The sequence below is a fragment of the Nannobrachium achirus genome (genome assembly GCF_963921795.1).
Source record: "Nannobrachium achirus genome assembly, chromosome: 13".
In the NCBI taxonomy this organism is placed as follows: Eukaryota; Metazoa; Chordata; class Actinopteri; order Myctophiformes; family Myctophidae; genus Nannobrachium; species Nannobrachium achirus.
In genome coordinates, this window is record NC_137833.1 from 24,141,936 (window position 1) to 24,165,603 (window position 23,668).

Sequence of the window (23,668 nt, forward strand, 5' to 3'; positions counted from 1 at the left end):
TCAAATGCAAACAAACATGGCTGCCATGTTTGAAAGATTGAGTTGGTTTGGGGGTCAAACATGCAATGTCACGATTGCGATCATGCCTAGTAGGTAGTAGGAAGTTTAAAAAAAAAAAAGATTAAAAAAAATAAGAATAATAAAATAAAATAAAACGTGTCTGACGCGTGACAGTGTCAGACAACGGGAATAACTCGGGGAACTCGGGAGGTGGCAGCAAATTTGTTAAATGTGCATGATTTATAGTGTTTGCTGCAAACTTCCAGGAACGGTTGAGAGGCTCCACAATCTGGAAATTGCTGTTAAAATTGGTCCATTGGAGTGAACGGTGTTGTTGCCACTCTGACTTTAGACCACTCTGCTGAAACCATCTACACATCACATTGTTCTGTAAATGTAATTTGTTGTAAATGTAACAATCCCAAAGGTAAATTAAAAACTGTTGTAAATGAGACCATGGCGGCTAGCCGTTCTGGAACTCCTTACCTGATTCTAATCTATATTCAGGTGACTTGCTCATGGGACTAACCTTCAGGTTGAAAGGAAACTATGGTATTCTCCATTATCTTCCCTGACTGCTTGTCTTCAAAGAACATTTACAATAGTTGAGAAAAATGAAACTTCGACATCTACGGGAGCGAAGAGAAGGGTAGACTTCTTCCTCAGCCCTCTCTCCTTCTGCATGTCTGTGGGCCCCTTCCTGTCACTTCACCTTTCTCTCCTTCTCCCTGTCTACTCCTCTTCCTCCTCCTCCTCCTCCTCCTCCTCCTCCTCCTCCTCCTCCTCCTCCTCCTCCTCCTCCTCCTCATCCTCATCATCCTCGTCGTGGCAGTGTGTGATCTCCTGGGGCGTTTGGGGGAACAGGTGCGGTGGCTGGATCTCACTGATGGAGCGTGTCAGCTGGTGCCGCTCAAACTCGTGGAGGTCTCCGTCCTGGCGATTGCGCGTGGCAAGCGGAGACTCTGTGTCGTTGATGTTGACGTGCGTGTGCTCCACCGTCGACTCGTGGGGCATCTGGGGAAGGATAGAGAAAGACAAAGGCATAGTGAACATTGTAATGTGCAAGTCTCCCATAAACACTCACTGTTAAATACTATTATTAGGGACTTTTGTAGGCCAACTAGCTAGATAGCTCACTCAGGGTTGAAGATCAGCAAATCTGACAATTTATGTTGTTTCCCAAGGCAACGGTTACAAATGGTTAGGACAGCGGCATTTATTGTTTAAAAACACAGATATTTCCAGACAGGGCCTTCTTATTAACTTGTAAGCATGTATATAAATGGTTGATGAGGAGGGGACTACCCTTCTCATCAACCATTTATAAACATGATTAATTGATTCATTGAAGTATTTATTAGAATGTTGCATAGGTACAGTTTCATGACAGTACAATTCACTGGTACAAGGTCAACTAAAAGGAAACTCGGGTAAGCCAGGCTTATTTCCATTGAGATCCTTCTCTTTAACTCATATAACATTGAATGACTGACAGATAGAACACAGTACTATGGAGTAGATATCTTCAGGAAAACTAAAGCTAAATAAAAGGCATTTACAATGAAGGGTCAGGGGGAGGGTAAGGTTAGGCTAGGTTTATTGTTACCAGTTTCGAGTAGCAGCCGCCTGCAAGTGGTTTTTCAGAGCGGATTTAAAGGACGTTAGGGATTTACACTCCTTTAAGGCCTTCGGTAGGACGTTCCACATTTTAGTGTTATAGCAGGAGAACGAATTTTACCCTTTGTTTGAGCCGACTCTGGGTTGAACATGGTTTGTGGCACTGCCTGCAACAGTGGGTATGTTATTTACTTGTCATCCTAGTTACTTTATAAAGGATCGTTGCCACTACCAATTCCTCAACCACATACGGTGTTGCTGTTCATCAAAGGCTCATGGCGGGTACTCTGACCTTGCATATTGTAAACTGCTCTCAACTTTAACTGTAGTGTACACAGTAAAGTTTGTACACTCTTAAGAGTTAAATGAACATTGAGGATTTCCCTGTGTAAAATGTATGAATACGGTGAGGGCTCACCAGTACATGTGCGGCTCTGAACAGGTAGCTGAAGGGATAGTAGAGCAGGTTGATGAAGGAGGCGGCATACAGGTCGGCGTAACGCATCACCTGGGAGGCGAACAGGGTCTGTCTGGAGCCGCTGCGGAACAGGCTGCCCATCATGCCGTAACACATGTCCATGTCATGAGTGATTTTCTGAATACAGGCAATAGAAGGAGGTCAGTGGAGGAACAGCTGACATGGGTAATTGGGTTATTATTATAGTTTGATGAGAGTGTGCGCACACCGCTCATATCTCTGAGGGAGAGAGATTAAAAAAAACTATAGTAAAGAGAGAAAGTGAAGGAGTGGTAAAGGCCAATTCATATTTTTTCGTACAACCAGGTTGCTTGATGAAGATGACAGACTTTTACTGTTCCAAACAGTGGGTCATGTTTTGTTTTTTTTCCCTGTATTTTGTTTTTAATTATTTCAAAAGAATTTCATGAATAAATACCAAAAAGAAATTCCAATAATTTTAAAACAAATGTTTAAGAAGTAGTGAAAATAGCCAATCTACAAGCTCATAGCACGTTGCATTTTTACTAGTTTGGGTCCCGGGCAACAAACGTTAAATTTCTCTTTAAGGTCTCAAACTAAAAGGTTTGGGAACCACTGGTCTACCTTGATGCGTCTCTGCAGTGAGCTGATATCAGGCCTCTCATTGCTGCTGCTGTCCAGGTGCCTGGAGACAAAACACAGCATAAATCCTGTATTATTACACTACATAGAATTACAGAATACTAGTAAGACGCCTCAGAGCGACAAGCGACCTCGCCCTAAAGGCAGAGGTCGCACCACAGTGATGTGGACATCAAGGATCTCCATATATGGGCATAAAAGGGATTTGTTCCCCTGGCATCACAGATGCTTTTCTTTTTTTTTCTTTTCTTTTTTTTTAAAGTTTTTTCGCACTGATTTTTGACTTTGCACTATTAGGTTGTGTTGGTAGTTTCTGAGTATTCTGCTTTGTTTAACAATGTCAGTGAGATAATTGTTGCACTAACTAGCATTGACTGTTAGGGTCTCTTTTTGTAAGTCACTTTATGTATATATACTTATATATTATTCGCCCCCTCTATTGATGCACCTTTTCTTTATTGTTTTTTTTTTCTTTTGCTCTTATCTACCTTTTGTCTTACTTCTCTGTAACTTTGTAAATACTGTATACTGCTATTCTACAACTGGACAACTGAATTTCCCCCTTGGGATAATAAAGGTATCTATCTATCTATCTATCTATGTAGAGATGTGTACATCAGGGATGTGGACATCAGGGATCTCCATATATGGACATTATAGGGGATTTGTTCCCCTGGCATTACAGGACATCCATATCTCCATATATGGGCATAAAAGGGATTTGTTCCCCCTGGCATCACAGGGATCTCTCTAACAGGCCATTAATATTGATGACATCCATATGGGCATAAAAGGGATTCTGTTAGTGTGACATCACAGTGAAGCCAGAGCGTGATATCAGAGCGGCAAACCCATTCTGGTAGAGTGGTTCCCTGATATCACAGTAACATCAAAGCATGATGACAAAGAAAACATCACCGATTGTATGTGTGACACTGTGGCAACGTGATTACATAACTGTAGCAATTCAGTAGGTCAGCAAAGCACAAGGTTCAGAATGGAACAGAAGTCTTTTTGCAATCAAAGTCACGGCTGAGGTCACAAATTAACTAGACATCCACTTTACGCTGGTGTGTGTCAGTAGGAATGAAAGACTCACTTGTAGAGCTCAGCCAATAAGCAGTCCAGGGACTGAAGCTCCTCAAATATGGCTGAAAAGAAAAACAAAACAAAGTGCAAGATTCATCAGTATACACAATGTATCACTGATTAATGTGTGTGTGTGTGTGTGTGTGTGTGTGTGTGTGTGTGTGTGTGTGTGTGTGTGTGTGTGTGTGTGTGTGTGTGTGTGTGTGTGTGTGTGTGTCGCCTCACAGCTCTTGTCTGTCCACACATGCAGCTCCTGGGCCAATTCAGGTATAACCAGGAAGGTCCTCCAGCCCTGACGCTTCTTGGACTTGAGAATGTCTCCAAAGATGTGGTCCCCAATGTACACAATGTCCTTCCCCTTGGCCCCCAGTAAGTCACACACAATGTCTGACGAACCTGGGACAACAGACAACGTGGTTTTGTTTTGGTAAAATGCGGTAAACTGATGTAAAATAAAATGTATCCTTTGCTCTACTCTTACATTATTTTATCGTTAAACATCATAGATACATGTAGAACCATTGTTTGGAGCACGTGTGGTCAACTGACTGATTGAGCATTTTACTACTTTACGTACTGTTGTTGGTTGAAATGTGGCTGATCTTAGAGCTAAGGCTTATTCTATGGTGGTACTTCTAGTGGATTATGTCAGTCAGATAAATTACCTAAAATGTAAATGTATTGTAAATATATTCAGCTTTATTGTGTATGAAAATGTAGTTGTTGACAATATACTGCAATCTCTCTCACTGCCAAACTTCAGTCTTGGTCTGGGTAGGGTGTAGACACAACAGGAAAGCATAACGTGTACAAAGGATCATGGCATGCTATTATCACCATTTCACCTCCTCACTGAACAGGCGCTATGACCAGTAAGCAACAAGTGTGCCCGATTCATTTATAGTTAGTTACACTCTGGTGTTACGCACCGAAAATAGCAGATCTACAATCTCACAACATGGTGCAGCAGGAGGCGGTGTGATCTTGTAGATTCGCTATTTTTGGCGTGAGACTCACCCGCACAAGTTGTGGGGTTGAGGTGGTGATTGGGTGTAATGGTGTGTTTGGTGTAGTACACTCTCTGGATTACCAAATTCTGGAGGATCAAATGTATGCACAATTCATAGGATAGGAAATACTAAATAATGTTAAAGATAAATAGAATAGGTAAGTAAAGTTATTTTATGGGGGGCGGGGATTGACATATACATTTATTATAAATAATGATAATATATATAAAATATCGTCGTTGTCGGGTGGAAACCTTGTATGTCCATAACCGTTCGTTTTGTATTTATTTACAAGCACACATGTATTTATTTACAAGCACAAGCACACATGTATTTATTTACAAGCACACAACGCCTCGCGGTGTGAGGCGTTGTGTGCTTGTAGATCTGCTGTTTTCACTACTTTTGTGCGACGGCCTTGTATGATAAAGCGGGGCTTTACTTTGCGAAAGAACGTACAAATTTGAAACTTGGAGATACAAGGTTTCCACCCGACGATGACAACATATATAAATATAATTTATAAAGTGCTTTTCTCAGTACTCAAAGACACTTTACAAATTACAACAGTAAAAAAAAAACTCAGGACTGAGACCTTACAGTACATCAATACACATGGTGTTACATTACAGGCTGCTGACAGAAATGCTGTCAACACTTCTGCTTTTATTATCTTTGTTATGAAGCAGAAGGACCACACACGTGTTCTTCATTACTGGGTTCCTGGACGTAGAATTATTAAATTATGAATTTGAGGGCTGGTAATTTCAAAATGATCTACGGTAACCAATTCGATTCTTTAATTATCGTACATTAATTGTAATCGTAAATCGAGGCAAAAGTTGACATGATACAGATTTGAAGCCACATCGCCCAGTCCTAACTGAGTGTAAGAGTGACCACAATGTGCCACTGTGTGCCTAAGCCTGTCACGATTATTACATAATCGTCTAAACGCAAGTTGTCAAATATGTCTTTGTATATTTAGGTTATGTGTCATATCTTCCATGTGCAACTTCAAAGCCTACAAGCCAAACAGAAATGAAATTGTCAACAACAAAAACACAATTAAATCGTTAATCGCAATTATTTGAGTGACAATGAATCGTCATACTGTATAAAATGTCATAATCGTGACAGCCCTGTGTGTTCCCATGGCAACAGTCTGCACTGCAGTGGGATGAATATGCCAGATTCACAAGATGCCACATGCTGTGAGCTGGTAGGTAGATCTGCCATTTTCAGAGTTAAAAAGAATAATATGTAAAATCGTTTGCAATCTCCTTATTTACCTCCAGAGTACACAATGCCATGCTGGAGTGGTCCTGTGTAAGTGCCGATCTTCAGCCGGCCTGTTGTCTGAAAGAGAAGCCTGTCATCATGAGCCTGTATGCATCCAATTTGTACATTGTGCTGCAACAACAGCCAAAACACCCACAAGCAAACAGTAGCAGATCAGCATGGGACCATATTGAAAACAACTCTGTATGCATGCATGCAAACTAAAGACAAAATCAAACCTCGGTTCGAAGTGGAGCGGTGAATTTGAGCAGCTGTACCCTATGTGAGTGAGTGAGTGAGTGTAAACTGTGCCTGTGAGTGAGTGGTGAGTGTGCCTGGCCTGCACAAAACAGCGCCCCTCCTTTAACTAGCGTTTTGTGTGTGGCCACTCAAGGTATTGCCAGGCTACGGACACGGCCAGCCACCCACCCACATACCCACGGACATACCTGTTCATTGGGAGCGCTTTCACCGCTCCAAAAAACATCTGTGTAGCTTATGTTTGAATAGCAACCAGTTGAAAGAGCATCTGAATAGCCCTACAAATGACACTTTTATCTGCGTTTCCGCATTCAAATCCCTGCACTGCACCACACTACCTGTTTGTGCTGTCGTTTCCATATACTGTACAATGACCTTGGACGAAGTGGTCTTAGTGGGGCAGAAAAGGACTAGGAATAGCATTGGATTAGCTGTGATTTTCACTCAATTTACTGTAATTTACAATTACAAACATCCATTTAGTTCCATTTTTACACTCAGGGTTTACGGGCCTGTTCGTACCGATAGCTGGAGTAGCCTACTGCCTGCACAGGTGATTTGCATTAGGGTACAGGACAATTGGCCACTTGTATACATTACATTGTTAGGCAAGAAGCAATGATCTCCACCTACAGTATGTACAGTACTTATTACAAAGGAGTGTCAGTGGCCGCAGTCACACTATTGAGCTATAGAAACCGGAGATATTTGGGGTGCAAGGCTATGCGAGGCCATTAGGCCGTGTGGGACTGCTATCAGCATCAGCATAATTTGTGTCATTATAACAGCCAGGAGTACAAAATGCAGTATTTCCGTGCATAAATCGTCCATTCAGTGCAGAACTATGCAGTCGTGCTATACAGTAGTACAATGATTGTGGTGGGAGGGGAGGTGGAGGGAAGGGGTGGGGGGCACCGGGGCAGTGCGGGTGGGATGGGGTCGTATAAGCCGGGTGGCGATGGACCACCTCTGATCTGTCAATTTGCTGAAGAGGAGGTTGCAGGGATGGGTGGGGTCCAGACTCCAGAGTGCACATAAAACAATTATATTACAGCAATAACACTTGTCGACGGATCAACTCACCGTGTCCACTTGTCTAAGTACTGTTCCCTCTCCAAAGAAAAGTGGTTTACGGGCATCTACCAGGATCAGATCAAAGTAGGACTTCCAAGGTCTGTGGGGAGTACCTGCCTGCGCGCACGCACACACACACACACACACACACACACACACACACACACACACACACACACACACACACACACACACACACACACACACACACACACACACACACACACACACACACACACACACACACACACACACTTTCTTCATGCTCCAGTAACATCTGATCCAAGGTTCGACTATGCGAGTCAAGACAGCACTTTTGTTAATGTGTCAGAATGTTTTACCTTTGGCCCGTGGGGAAAGTCAAACAGGTAGGTCATGATTTTCTGAAAGGAGACAACAACATATGTATTTTGATGCACATTTTACAAATCTGAGCATCCAAACAGTAAAAAAAAAAGAAAGAAAAAGGAGGTGCAATTCACTCAATTCTGTTAGTCTCAGAACAGCTCACCTCTGTGTATTTGTAATCACTGTTGGTAGCCAGGAAGACCTTCGCCACTTCGTTCATACGACTCAGGAGGAGAGGAAGCTTAGCCTGGACAGAGGGACAAAAGAGAGACAAGAAGTTAAAGAACTATTTATTTTAATTTGTTTTTTGTGAGAAAGCTGAGAAGAAGTGCAGTGTAGACAAAATCCAGGAGAAACTTCACACGGAATCTAGTCATAAACCTTATCTCCAGATTACTTCACCAGAACATGTTATATTGAATGTCATTCGATGCGGAAATACAATCAGTAGCAAAGGCATTGGGATACATAGATAAAGGTACAGTAAAATGTGTTACATGAACATCCAAATTATAGTGGAAAAATGGCACATCAAACACATGTGAAACAATTAGAAACTAGTAGAATTAAACAGAGGAAGGATATAAAATATAATCTGATATAATATATTAGTTCAGATATAACTGAAAATCAATCAAATATGACTTCTTTAAAAGAATAGTGGCAGGTAAAGCAAATTTACATAACTTCCCCAATGCTTTTGCTATTGAAAGCACATGGCAATGTACAGTTTAGGGAGATGTAGAACAGCTGAGTTTACTTACATCCCTTACCACATACTTCTCCAGGTTTTCAACTGTCTTTTCTTTTAAAGACCCCTGTAAATAATACAAATAACATCAGAACAAAAGAGTACATGTAACCACGTAAACCCTCTATAAAAGTAAACTAATACAGTAACAGTATTAGTTGGTTCTGGACCTTTTCCTCTGCACCAAAGAGCAGAACATTTCTGATCTAACAGGTGTTGAGAACCTGTAGATCTGCTGTTTTTGGCGAATGTTCCCCCAGAATTGGGATGCTAGGGTGCAAGTGGTTAAGCACTTAAACCGTAGCGTCCCTATTCTTCTGAGCAGGTCAAAATAGGTGAACATTTCCCGGAAATAGGCAGATATTTGCCCGAAATCACACAATATTTGGGTAGAGGGGTCCAAGTAATAGACCCCTGGAGGCCCTGGTCAATGAAATATATACTAACTGTACATAAGGTTCAAATGATTAAGCAATGAGATCAATTTAAGTAAGTGTTATCATGACATAATTATAGAAGGAAAGATGGAAAATGAAGAGATGATTATTTTGACCTTGAAATGGACCCAGTCCACGGCATCACGGACATCCTGAAACATGCTCTTGAAGGACAATAAGAGATCTCCATTCTTAAAGCCTGTCTCACAGCTGTGGAAAAAGTCACAGACATAATATACTGTACACTTCCTGTTTTACATTATATTTATAAACCACATAATTGATTGATTGAGATTCTGTCTTTGCAAACTGTGGTGGAGTTGCATGCATTTCCTTGCTGCTGGTAACCTGAAATGGTTCTGTTTCTTATGGTTGTTTCTTAAGTTTACAATAGCAAGCACATCCAAACGATAAAATACCAGGTTGATATACAGAACAGTACACGTTAAAACAGAACAATACAATCTGCAGGGACGGGCCTCCATTCCGAAACACCACCCACCATTCCGAAACCCCACCATTCCGAAATGTATATTATTTTAACTTTCACCCACCTCCACCCACTGTACCTCACCCACGTTCAGCCCCCCACCCACCTCCAACCACTTGGTGAAAGTGGGTAGAGGTGGGTGGAAGTGGGTGGAGATGGATGGAGTTGGGTGAAATTGGGTGGAGGTTGAGAGTGGGTGGGGGTGGGTGGAGGTGGGTGAAAGTGGGTGGAGGTTGGTGGGGGTGGATGGAGGTGGGTGAAAATGAAACTGCATATTCGGAATGGTGGTGTTTCTGATTTTCGGAATGGTGGGGTCTTATAGAACAATGGGAAACCCCACCATTCTGAATAATGGAAGTCAATCTTCGGAATGGTAGGGTTTCGGAATGGAGGTGTCTACCCAGAATCTGCACACTGGACAATTCTCCCATAATAAATATCTATGGGGGAGCATGAGATCCATTGGAATTTTGTACAGATTGCTCATCAGTGTGACAAAGTAGTTAATGAGAAAAGCAAGATGAAGATGCAATACAATAATTAACTACATAATGTCAAACTACATAACACAGAATGACATTCCTGCATGTTGACTGTAAAATGTAAACATACCTTGTGTAATTAGGGCAGTTGGTGAAGAAGTCAACCAGGCAGGCAAAGAGGTATGTTTCTGATGGAGATGTTAAAACACTAAAATAGGTAAAGCCTCATAATGCACTACTCACACATTTTGACATATCAAACACCAACTCAACACAATTCCTTTTACATGTGAATGGCTGCACATGGTGAATAAATATATAATGTTTCTGAACGGCTTTATACAGTGCCAATGTCTTTTTCCCCTCATCATTTCCAGTGTAAAGTGCTGAGAACTTACTCCTGCTATGAAGTCGTGGATGCACCCAAGATCAGCAGCAGATTTTAATATATAATGATATCTTCGAACTAAACTATGGGGCTGTTAAGTATGACATCATTTTGTAGGCAGAGGAGAATTTCTGCCCCCAGTTTCCGTGAATCTTTTTACTATTTTTACTATTTACACATTTTTCTTCTCTTTGTTGTTGAAAGGAAAGTGTTAGAATTATACTTTAGTCGTTATTTTTTAGTCGTTGCTTTTTGAAATAGCGAGGGACAGAAAATGCTCTGGGGGCAGATTCTCCTCTGCCTACAAAATGATGTCACGGCTTAAAAGCCCCATAACATGGTTACAATACAATAATGCCATATTTCATTTTTTAACATGTAAAGTATGCATTTCCTTACCAGGAAGGTTAAAGAGTGTATTGAGGATGTAGTAACGTTCTGTGTCTCCACGCTGAATAAACTTGTTGGGGTACATCTCCCTGATCTCAGGCCTGTAAAGGGACAGAATAAACAGATTAGCTTTTTCTGAGCATTGTATGACTGTGACTTCAACATTTGCAATGCTTTAGTTTCCATTTACTGGGGCCATCATAACATAAATAGAAATGGAATAGAAAAATAGAACAGAAAATAAAAACCTCCAGTTTCAATTATCTTTAAAACCTTTTTATGTTCGCATGAGATGGGGGGAAATGAAATTGTGCGATAAAGCGCAGCAGAAAAGCTTTTATTGAATAAAGAATGATCTAAAGAGGTGTCCTGTCATAAGACATAGCTGTGAACTGTGGACTGGCTAACATTTTATAACACAATGGCAACAAGTGTGTTGGTTGGGACTGAGGTGTTTTTTGAAGAATTATTTTATAACTGACAAAAAGTATCTCTGGGAAGAGCCAACATCCAAAGTTCTGCTAAATTAACAGACTCTTTTCTTTTCTTTTTTTTCTTCTTTTTTTTCTCATGGCATTTTATTCGCTTCAGCCCAAGTAAGTGATGTTTTTTTGTTTTTTTTTCTGACATTTGAACAATCTACCTACTAAATATTATTTGACCTTGAATGAAAACACAGTAGAGTAGCAGATCTCACCCCCTGGTGAAGTTGAAGCCATGTGCACACACCAGGATGTTCCCGTACGCGTCCACCTTCAGCAGGTTTCCATACATTGCGTCAAACACCAGACCTCTGTGGACAAAGCCAGCAGAGAGAGGGCGAGAGTGTGTGTGAGATAGAGGTTGAGATGCATGATAGGTGAGATTGAGATGCATGATAAGAGGTGTGACAGAGAGATAGACGGAAACAGAAAAGAGAAAGAAAAGAGATAGGAGTGGGTACAAGATAGAGAGACACCATGTGTTATGACTTCAGTGTTCTTGTATGCATAAACGGAAAACATGTGATCCTCTGTGGCAGGGGTCTCCAACAGGGGGTCCTCAGAGTTACTACAGGCGGGCCGCCAAATCTTTGGGTTAGGAACATTCTTTTAAATTAACATTCTTTTAAATTAACAACTTGAACCCTCGCATCCCTATTCTGAGGAGAACTTTAGCCAAAAATAGCAGATCTACAAGCTGAGAGCTTGCAGATCGGTTATTTTCGGCAAATAGGTTTGGTTTAGAGGTAAAAAAGAGCAGACCAAGTACAGAGTGAAAGGTCTAGTTAACTAAAAACACAAATCCAACATAGACTGATGACTGTGCTGTCAAGTCTATGAAATCAATGTACTGGTAAATCTGCATCACACATTTATAAAACATGTAGAGGGGGTCCCTGCTTCATCTCTCTCTCAGCTAAGGGGTCCTTGGCCTGAAAACGTTGAAGACCCCTGCTCTGTGGGAACAAGGAACAGCTCTTTACACCAACCTGGTGGGGAAGGAAGGGTCGTAGACAAAGTTGAGAAGCTCTTGTGGATACCCAATAGACACCAGGCGCTCCACCGTCAGGGCAAAACCCAACGACTCGTACTCTGGGGATTTGTACACTGGAGAAAGCAGGACACGACACACAAGTTCGCATTCATGTGACATTCATGTTCCAAGTTCGCACAGTCAAATATCTACACATTCAGGTAACCTTTTGGTCAGAGCTCATGAATTAGACTACAAAATTAACTCTCTCTGAAGTCAATTAATGAAATCTTGCTCCTAAGCTTTGATGCTTTTCAATCTCCTCCCTGACCAATATTGTTTCCCATCTCAGGTCTAGAGATTCCCCCGTCGAGAACTGGTTCTTTGTTTAGCTGCCGTACTATCCCAATGGTGCCCTGTATGAGTTGAGGTCATAGCCCCCCATTTAGGTCCTGGCTCTGGTCCATTGGCATCCAGGATCAACCACTCCCCCACCACTCTCCTCTCTCTCCATCACCACCCACAGTAGCGTGTGGAATTAGTTTACTGTCTGCTCATAGGCTTGTCAGGTCCCTAGAAACAGCCAGATGTGAGCAGCTTGAGTTACAATGGTAAGCTCCAGTAATCAGGGCAGTAGTGTGTGGGTGGGATTGGAGAAGGGGGAGCACGGGGGGGTTGCAGAGAGATTGCAGAGATGGCAGAGAGAGTAAGTAGAGTGCTAGGGTGCAGCCTGTTTTACAGTCGAGGCATGGAGTCAGGTTGTAGGGTGGACCAGCAAGAGCTGAGTCATGCTTCGAAGATGAAATTTAGGCTGTATGCAGGTTGTCTAACCTCCAGCTATCAGGTTTAGAGCTTGTGTGTGTCACTTTGAGCTGCATTTCATATCATGAAAGGTAGAGTTGTGCCGATTGATCAGTGAGTGATCCCGATCGGCCGATAATGCCTCTAACGGCTTTGATCGGTATCGGCTTTGCCGATCTACAAGCTAGATCAGCTATTTTCACAATATTTATCTGTGGGACTGAATGTAACCTCAGCTTCAACTCCTACAAGTTGAATTGGATACTAAAGGACCTCAGCCTGCAAAGGTTTGGGTTTCCGAGGCTAGCAATCTCCTAATGTTTATACGTACTTAATATACAATGTAAATGTTTTGTAATAAAAATAATTAAATGTATAAATGCTGCTACAATAACACAATAAATAGAAGAATTTATGGATTTGATTAGTTAGGTAAAGAATGTGTGAACCTGCACATACCTGCCAGAGTGTAGTCCATATCAAAACCAAAACATTTGATCTTCTCCATTGCCAGGCTTCTGTTGACAAAAACTCTGAGAAGGAGAAGGAAAGCAATGGTGGGCATTTTAATGCGTGATGACAAAGGGCAAAATGTCAGTAGTAGAGTAAAAGAGAATGCAGAGAATGCCTGACAACAACACAGGAGCCTTTATTAACTTAATCTCAAACTATAAATGACGAGTCTACTGTACTTTTGGCAATACACAGATATAGTTGTGCTGGGCGATATGAATTAAAAGTTATATGATAATGTGTCAAACATTAATATGTATTGCCAGGTTTTCTCTAAGGCCATGTCCACACTAATACGTTTTCATTTTAATAAAGCTCTTTACAATGAAAACAATCTACTAACTAACATGCCTGAAAACATATGTCACCTGACCATCCACATACAGTACACTAGGCAGGTCAAGGTGAAGTGGTATCCAAATGGAGGCACAAACTATGATCTGGTCAGTGGGGGTTGGAGAGGTCTGCCCTCATACCTCCCTTTCACCCCATGCCTCCCCCAGAATGCAGTAGCTGGTCCATTGCCACGCCTGCCTCCTGTACACAGCTCCAGCACTGCCCCACAATCTATTTATGTGATCTTGGAGAAACGATTGTGTAATGAAATGTCTATTGAAGACTGTTTTACTTGGAAATGATTTTTGTGTTGACAACATATTTGTTAAAAGCAATGTCATCGTTGTCATCGTCAAAAGTCTCAGTTTCTGCACGTCCATACTAATCCCAGTCCCAGAGTTTACAAAACAGGGTCAGCAGTGTTTTCACAAGCCTCCATTTAAGGGGGTTGCATTTTAAAACAAGCATGTATTAGTGTGGATGTAGCTTAAAAAGCTCCATAATTACAGAATTCAACAATGTACTCCTCCACCCTATGCATTGGTATTAAGAGAAGTCTGACTTCTGTTGCCTTGCTGCTCCACTGTGTTTCTACTACACAGCCCACACAGTTTGCCAAATTGTTTCCCCTTACATTGTTGAAGGATATTCTTGATATAATCATCACATTTTCATATACTTTATTTAAATATAATTAACAAACAATATATTGCCCAGCACTAAAGGAAAATTGACAATAGCCCATTGAAAGGGTATTCTGTCAATGTTTCTTTAAAAATAAAAAGGCAAAGCTAGTTAATAAAAATAAAATACAAAACAAAACAGGGGTCATGTCAGTTTCCCTTTGGTTGCTGAATGAGAAGTTATTTCTCTAAGGAAACTTCAAAAGTGTTACTAAAAACAGATGAAGCAAAACAGCAGCAGCAACAACAACAACAACAACAAGCATGCAAGTCTTTTGGTTATAATAACCAATCACTGCATCTGAACCAAAAACTTCTTTGCCAAGCACCTCAAATAAAAAGAAAGGTGCACATTTGACCCATCTTTTCGTTATGAGGGCTTCCTTAAATAAATACAAATCTTCAAAATTCATATTGAAGAACAAAACATTTTAACTTTCTCATGCTAACCAGTTCATTTTCTGCATAAATCTAAAAAACCTAGGTAAAAAAAAAAAAAAATTGGAAATGACACTTAGCGAACTCACTTCAACATGTTTGGAGTCCACAAAGTGTAACACTCTATTGCAAACAAGGGATATACCAAAATGACCAGATGAAATTAAAAACATAATCGAGTTATGCTTTTAATTGAAATCAACATGAATCAGCATTTAGAATTAGCATCTACAATAATAATATAGCCTACTACTTTAGTTCTTGTACTGCAAATACTACAATAATGGATCATTCATGATGGAGTCTCCAGTGTCTACAGACCAATGTCCATTTGTCTAATAAAATATTCAATCAATCAATCAATGATTATGGAGCATACATGTGCAGTACTCTATTATTGTGTGGAACTGCATGGAACCTTGCTGGCACTGGTTCTCAACATCAATCCCTGGCTTTAACTCATAACTCACTCAGCTTTACTGCTGTCCGGTCTAAATAAAGAAAGAGTACAATGAAGACAGCTCTGCCTTCTATCTATGGTTAAGAACACTTAAACCCTATATCCAGTGGACCAGCGTCCCCCATGGATCTATACTAGGCACCCTCCTTTTTTCCCCTTTTACACCAAATCTCAGAGGAAAAAGCTGATCAAACATCCCACAAAAGCGCTGCATTGTGTTGAACTTTTAGTTCAGCAGCTATATTCACAGAAGGTTTGTGTGGTAAAAAGAATCTAAAATCAGATAGTTCTGTTATCAAGTTCTGACCCATTCCTGCATGGCTGAAGTTTCATTTCAGATGATGTGGGGTGACACTGAACTGATGGATGAGGATGGACGCATTAAATGGAAATCAAATGAGAGGATGACTGAGGAAACAGATTCAAGAGCAGCAACCTACTGCTGCTTTGGATCCACAGTCCAACTCACACACAGTTACTGTATCATGGAGATTGGATGGTCAATCAGTTCACATCACATGAGTCAGTCAGTGGTGACACCCCCTCCCAACAACAACAACAAAAGGATGGCATACCTCATCGCAGGATGGTTTTGAGCCAGATCCCTTGGAAAGCTTTGCAATAGAGAATACATGTATGATGACGACAGCGTTAAAGGTGATACACCATGAAATTTCACTTTTCCTATTTTAAAACCTTTTTTTGGGGTCCCACTAGCACCTTCTATCCTCACAAAGTCCCATTTCTGACCGTTGTGTCTTTCTCTGGTTTTGAGAAGGCGAAGGTTAAAAGTATCCCACGGGTTCTCAAAACAGGCTATCCAGATTTGCTGCCGATTGTGACGTCATTTTTGTGACATAAATACTTTTTAAATGCATGGTGTATCACCTTTAAGCTTGATTCATGCTCCGCTGTGTGACAGTGTCGTTCTGCGAAAACAGCCGACCTACAAGCACAGAACGCGTAGATCTGCTCTTCTCGGCGAACAACGGAGCATAAATTAAGCATTACCATGGAACTAGAGGTTGCTACTTTATACCTCTAGAAGTTTGGTCTTGCCTCACCGTCAGTGTATAACCAGCATGTGTTCAATTCAATGTCATACAACTGCATTACAAAGAGGACATATGATAGGGCTGTCACAGTTAAGTTTAGGCCTATGTTTGTTAATCAATACAAGGCGAGTTTAAGTTGACTTTTTTTGCATGGTGACAGCCAGGGGTGCACTGGTCGCTTCACGCTAGAACGTGTCATTCATGAGCCAAGTACCCAAATGGCTACTTTGCATAACAGGTTTACAGGCAAGCGAGCAAATGTGTCCTCACTCCTCACATACAGTACTGTACACTGTATTTAAAGCAACACACAGGGTTCCCACACATTTTTACCAATTAATTTCCAAAACTTTTCCATAATATTTAACCCAAAACAATAATTCAGCTCAATAACAAGTCGCTCACTCCTATGCGCAGTGCCCAAAGACAGGTAGTGTATGCCAGTGGTTCTCAACCTTTTCAGGCTGTGACCCCGAAATAATCATATTTTAACTGGGGACCCCCACCCTGACAAGCACTAAGAGTTGAGTTGTATAACACGTTTCTATTGTGAAAATAGCAGATCTACATGCTCACTGTAGATCGGCTATTTTCACAATTTCTGCCTCTAATATTTGACAATTTGGCCCATGTTTAATTTGTCATTTCAGAGGTATTAACAAAATCAATAACCAAAGACAATGCATAGCTATTTTTTCCAGGACCTTCCAGGACCCTTAATCAATTCCAAAACTTTTCCAGTACTGGAAAAATATTTTTCCAATTTCAAAATATTTCCAGGAATTTCATGACCGTGGGAACCCTGAACACAGCATTATGGCTATTGTGCTGCTGCTGCTATCCTATCTGCACGCAACAAGAATGCCTCAGCCACCATCTAAGAGAAGAGACTCGTTCAAAGCAAACTTTTTAGTTTCGCTAAAGCGACTCTCATACTATATCACGCTGATGCTGGTTGGAGCTGTTCTGTGCACAAATGTAGGAGCGCGAGAGGGTAAGGTGCGTTTGACGTCATTAAAATAGAGTTCCCTCAGTAAAAAAAGAATCACCATTACACCCCTGGTGGCAGCAATCACTGTTTCACTTTAGTGAAAATAGTCTACATACAGTACATATATAGGTGTATGATAAATTCTGTAGTTTCACTAAAGAATTATTCTAAATGTATTGCTTAATATGCCCTCATTGGCCTCTTTTCCATACAAAGGGAAATACTGTACCTCTAGGACAACTACTGTAGCTAATAACCAACTACTGGTCAGGCCTATACCTGTATAATACGTTTAATAAATAATAAATTCAAACTCAGATTTCTGCTCCAAATACTGAACAGGGATTTTGTTGTTAAAGTGACAGCAGTCTCTCACATCTCTTGCAGATGTCTTTGGCAAAATGTACAATTTGAGTTACCATTTTATTCATATTCCCAAGACACAGACTGTTCCTACCTTGTATTTGTTCTGATGACACACGTACACAAAGAGATAACACAATGCAATCAACATACACTCACACATACAGATGAATGTACATACGGTTGTCTCAGGAAGGCAACTGCTCTATTTAAGTGGCTTTGTTTAGTCTATTTATTGGACTAGAGCAAGGGTCTTCAACAGGGGGTCCGGGACCCCTAGGGGGTCCTCAAAGTTACTGCAGGGGGTCCTCCAAATCTTTGTGTGATAGAAACTTTTTTTCCCTAATTTTTTTAATTAACCACTTGAACCCTAGTGTCCATATTACGAGAACCTTTGCCAAAAATAGCAGAACTACAAGCTCACAACGCCTCACAGCGCTTGTAGAGCTTGTAGATCAAAGGTTTGGTGTAGATGGGAAAAAGAACAGACTAAATACAGATTGAAAGGTCAAGTTTAAGTATTGACGGTTCAAGTGGTCAAATATCTGAAAATACAAATTGACATGAATCCAATATACACTGATGATTTTGCTGTCAAACAATGAAAATATATGGAAACAGCAATTGACATGAATCCAAAATACACTGCTGATTGTGCTGTCAAACAATGAAACGCTATGGAATCTATGAAAAGGTTGTGGGGGTCCCTGCTTCATCTCTCTCTCAACTAAGGGGTCCTTGGCCTGAAAACGTTGAAGACCCGTGGAGCAGTGTGTTCAGTCTGTGTGACTGTGAACCCTGATGTATACCTGTGAGGAGCCTCTCGTCTGTATTTCTTCATCGACACACCGTCCATGTTGGCTGGAAGATCTGCATAGTTCTGTAGGCGGTCGCTCCATGAAGTCGCCATGTTGTAACCGTTAAAAAGCTGTTCCTGTGAGTAATGGAGAAAACAAAGAGTATCAAATGAACTGAGGCAGCAGTGACATGAATGCAAGTGAGATGACAGGTAACAGACTGGGTTAGGGTTTGTTTTAATCTGCTCAGTAACATGTGTCTGTGTCTGAGTCAATATGTTGTTTAGTGAACCCTGGGTTTCCACATCAGCCTGCAGCCTGCATATATAAGGTGGTTGCACACTGCTGCGTTTTTCGTTGCGAAATGCGTTTTTCAGGGCAAGGAGAGAGAGAGAGATAGAGAGAGCAAGGGACAGAGTGGTGCGTGAAACGGCGGCAGTGTGCAAACATGACTGACATAACGTGAGGTTGATTTTTTTATTTGCGTGCTCCGAAATTCACTCCGATATTCGGCCCGAAAAACGCAGCAGTGTGCAACCAGCTTTAGCCTACTATCAGATGTCACGTGATGAGGTAACTCCAGACCAAAACAGTAACAACTGTCTCTGCAATATTCAACTAGTATCCTACTTATAGCATTGTTTGGAACTGACATAGGAATGTATTTAAGTTCTTTATTGGGAATAACCCAATATCGTTTTCCAAGGGGGTCCGCAAGTTACAGAATACATAAAAATACATATCTGCAGAAAACAGAACAAACAAAACAAAACACTACAGCACAAAACAAAATTAAGAATAAACAAGTCAAATCAAACAACATCAACCAAAAACAAACATACAACAAAACACAGAGCACGATACCGGTATGAATTATTGCGTCAAAGATCTGTTATAATAGCCGATCTACATGCTCACAACGCCTCGCAACGCGAGGCGTCGTGAGCATGTAGATCTGCTATTTTCACAGTTTCTGCCTCTAATATTTGACAATTTGACCAATGTTTGACCAGAGGTACTAAACAGGTCTTTAAAGTCCTTAAATTGACACTTTAGAAATGTGCAGATACCATTTATACTGTATGTTGGTCTATTTACTGTTGAGTGAGAAAACAATGTTAACATTTAGATAAACATCTGGGGACCCCCCAAAATAATTTGGGGACCCCACAGGTTGAGAACCATTGGTCTACATCAATAAATAGCCGTGGTTACACACTGATTTCTGAACGATGCGAAGCCAGGACCAGATAACAAAACAAATCTCGACTATAGTTACTGCCTTGCCAGTGTTATCAGCTAAACCCAGACAACTGGACCACAAGCAGAGCTCACTAGGCTTGGCCAGGCGACAATATCACTTTAAAGTGCACAGTAAAAGCCTCTGTGTGTGGCCTAAAGATATGTAGGCCTGTCACAAAATGATTAGATAATCGTCTAATAATTGTTTCCATGTTGAAAAATGTTCATACATTTAGCAAAAATAGCAGATCTACAAGCTTACACAACAGGTCACTTGTTAGCTTGTAGATCAATGTTTTACTTTACGAAATTTAGATCTACTTTGTATGTTGTAGTAATTTATCATAAATTCTGCCCTGTGCAATTTGTGATTATGATGTGATTACTATCAATGTTCCAAATAAAATGCAATTATTTGTGTGACAATTAGAGATGTTACCGATCAATCGGCAATGGATCGGATCGGGCCGATCAAAGCGTGATCGGCGATAATCGGTGGTTTAGATCAAAAGGTAAATTTACCGATCCGATCGGATAGGTGCATCTGATCAACAAGCCGTTCAGTATGCCCACTTGAGGCCATTTTGGGGTATTGATTTCCACAGTGCTGAAGGAATAATTAGTTACGGCTATGATAATAAATACATAGTAATGCTGGTAAATAACTATAAGGCAAATATATAAATGAGTGAATGAATGAATTAAAGTTAAAACATTAACATTTAGAAAATATAAATAATAACTTGATCGGATCGGTGATTGATCGGTATCGGGTGATCAAACTTTTGTGATCGGTGCTCAGTGATCGGTTCCAAAAAACCTGATCGGACCATCCCTAGTGACAATTAATCGCCAACTTGAAATGTGTAAAAGTGACAGCCCTATGTATCCATTTGTAAAGAGAGTGTGAAATTGGACAACCAATGATGGACCACTTGGTTGTGCATTTGCACACTCCCTCCCAGGCAGAGTTTACAAACAGATACACAGAGGATTTCTCATTGTACTTTAGTCCGCCAGGCAAGTCAGAGCAGTGGGGGTGCATTGCAGATGAACTGACTGCAAGCAGCACAGTCACAGACCTAGAGCTGGAATTCAACCACAGCTGCCACGATTATGAAATTGTACTCGATGTTTAATTGTCATACAAATAACTTTTAAGGAGGAAAGCACAACACAACAGCATGAATAATTAAAAGTATTGCTACGTTTAAACATAAAATTGTGTGAATCGACTCATTTTAATTAATAATTAATAATTAAGAATAATTCCAATTGCTTCCTGAGGATAACTGTCAGCACGTCACGTCATATGACCACAGATAAATATTGTGAAAATAGTCGACCTAGTGAGCTTGTAGATCGGCTATTTTCACAATGTTTGCCTCCTCCTTATGTATTATTTGACAATTTGTGATTAAAAGGGTCTTAAAAGGACATTCAATTGTAATTTTAGAAATGTGCAGATACCATGTATGCATGTATACGCTTATACTGTATGTTGGTTTGTTTACTGTTGAGTGAGAAGACTGGAGATCCCCCAAAATAATTTGGGGGTGCCAGTTTGGGAACCCGGAGCCTGAGCAGTGGTAAACACAACACACAAAGTTTACCACTTGCATACTGTGGTTATTGAGAACTTTAATACATGTTTTGTTTTGCATAATATTCAAATAGATTTTTTTTCTTCCATTTTTAACAACACAATAAGTGGGGTCCGGGGACCCCCAGAGGTCCTTGAGGGAGTTCCAGGTGGTCCCCAGCTAAATGATGGAGAGTTGGTAACCAAATGGACCCTTTAATATAGATCTGTACACTTGAGTGTAAAATGAAACCTCAAGGGTTAAATTATTGTTAGTTAAACATCTGCATTACTTCATTTATAAGAAATCTATAAACAATATTTAGAGAATGTAGAATTGTTATTTTGATCAACATTTGCCTGTTATCTCTCCTAGTCCTAAACACATCAATCAATACAGCATGGAATTGTGGACAAAATCTTATACAACGATAACAAAATATTCTAAGTTCTGGGTCTGAGAGGCTAAATCTCATCAAATGGTGGTCGTGGTGCGTGTCTCAAATTCCGAATAAATAATGGTCCTTGAGATGAAAAGGGTTGAAAACCACGGATCTATGGAGTAACGGAATTCGATAGGTCCACTGCTGTGCGTGTGACATCATTGTATACAACAGTACATTTCTATAGGTCTGACAGCTGCATGTGTCCACAATGAATAACAGAGCACCGCGCCAAGCTAAAAGCTAGCCAGCTAGCTGACTCTGACTGGAAGTATGCAAAGTTACATTTAATGACAGGGAACGCCTGCACACTAAAACATTACTAACGCTTGAAGGCGATAGGGTGAGGTCTGGTTTAGTGTAAAGACGTTTGAATTTATTAATTCCAACAACAACAAAAAAGGACGAGCCAGTTGAGTTCCACTCACCCCTAGTGTGTTCACCGCTGCTGTAAACTCTTCTGTCTCCTCCTTCTGCTGCTGATGGATTACTAACGGAGCATGCGCAAAGCCGATCAACACTTGGGCAGAGCTACAGCAAATAGAACCAACACACCTCTCACACATCACTTGTCTTTATGCACATAGAGATACAGCAAATAGAACCAACACACCTCTCACACTTCACTTTATGCACATAGATAGAGTTATAGTTATTAATAGAACCAACACAGTACTCACTCACTCACTCATCACTTTCTGCCGATAGATACAGTACTGTATCTCTGAGATAAAGGGACTGTCGGTTATGACATCACCGCAAGATTCGGGGCTTAACTCCGCCCACTTTGGCGGCCATTGCCATTGCTAGGTCTTGGATGCATCAAGATCAGTCTGTAGTTCTACTTGTTGAGCAAGCAACGATACTTTTACTTCAATTGCTCTAGGCTTTGATTGCATTTCAATAAAACCATATTTGATCAACATAACGATCAACGACAATAATGAGCACCAGCAGACATTCCAGTGAATATGGACACGTTTAAATTTTAATTTTTTGATGAAAATTTACCGAGTAATGGCCGGGTCAAATTGCAAGTGGTCTTGGCAGTGGCCCAATAACTGGCTAGGCACGCTATGTGGTGTAAAGTAATTAAGTATATTTACTTAAGTACTGTACACTTTTGAGTTATATGTACTTTGCCAATATTTTTACTTCTTCTCCACTACATCTCTGATCCAAATATTGTAACATTTTAGGCGACTGTTTATAGGGAATGTTATATTATTATCCGATCTTTATTTCCAAAGCAATGGATGAATGTGATGGCTGTTCTGATCTGCTTGTGCTCTTTCTGCGCTCATGCATGGACAGATTTTAGCGTGATATCTTTTTATTGGGAGACAATAATGAGCACCAGCAAATGAAAGCAGACATTCCAGTGAATATGGACACGTTTAAATTTTTATTTTTTGATGAAAATTGACCGAGTAATGGCCGAGTCAAATTGCAAGTGGTCTTGGCAGTGGCCCAATATGTGGTGTAAAGTAATTAAGTATATTTACTTAAGTACTGTACTTAAGTAGGCCTACACTTTTGAGTTATATGTACTTTGCCAATATTTTTACTTCTTCTCCACTACATCTCTGATCCAAATATTGTAGGCCTGCTTTTACTCCACTGCATTTATTTCAAAACTTTAGTTAGTAATGCTAGGCCTACTATACTTTTGATTATTATTACAAAACATCATTAACCACTTCAGCATATACATATATCTTGACCATTTGAAAATAGCCGATCTACAAGCTTACAATGTTAGATCCATGCTATTTTCAAAAGATGTTTTGATAACTTGAAAGGGACATTC

The 23,668-nt window shown here is 40.5% G+C and overlaps 1 protein-coding gene across 1 annotated transcript; it reads right to left on the reverse strand.

Moving 5' to 3' along the window:
• Positions 1 to 732: 732 nt before the first annotated feature.
• nt5c2a (5'-nucleotidase, cytosolic IIa) lies at positions 733 to 18,723 on the reverse strand (the record flags this gene model as incomplete). Its single annotated transcript, XM_080741150.1, has 17 exons — positions 18,604 to 18,723; positions 13,415 to 13,488; positions 12,171 to 12,288; positions 11,397 to 11,492; positions 10,709 to 10,800; positions 10,052 to 10,109; positions 9,066 to 9,159; positions 8,526 to 8,579; positions 7,925 to 8,008; positions 7,755 to 7,796; positions 7,423 to 7,530; positions 6,090 to 6,156; positions 4,013 to 4,183; positions 3,798 to 3,849; positions 2,681 to 2,741; positions 2,036 to 2,212; positions 733 to 1,014 (listed from the first exon to the last, which is right to left on the reverse strand). The coding sequence occupies exons 1-17, from the start codon at positions 18,702 to 18,704 to the stop codon at positions 733 to 735; spliced, it is 1,731 nt and encodes a 576-aa protein (XP_080597276.1). The 5' UTR covers positions 18,705 to 18,723.
• Positions 18,724 to 23,668: the final 4,945 nt, after the last annotated feature.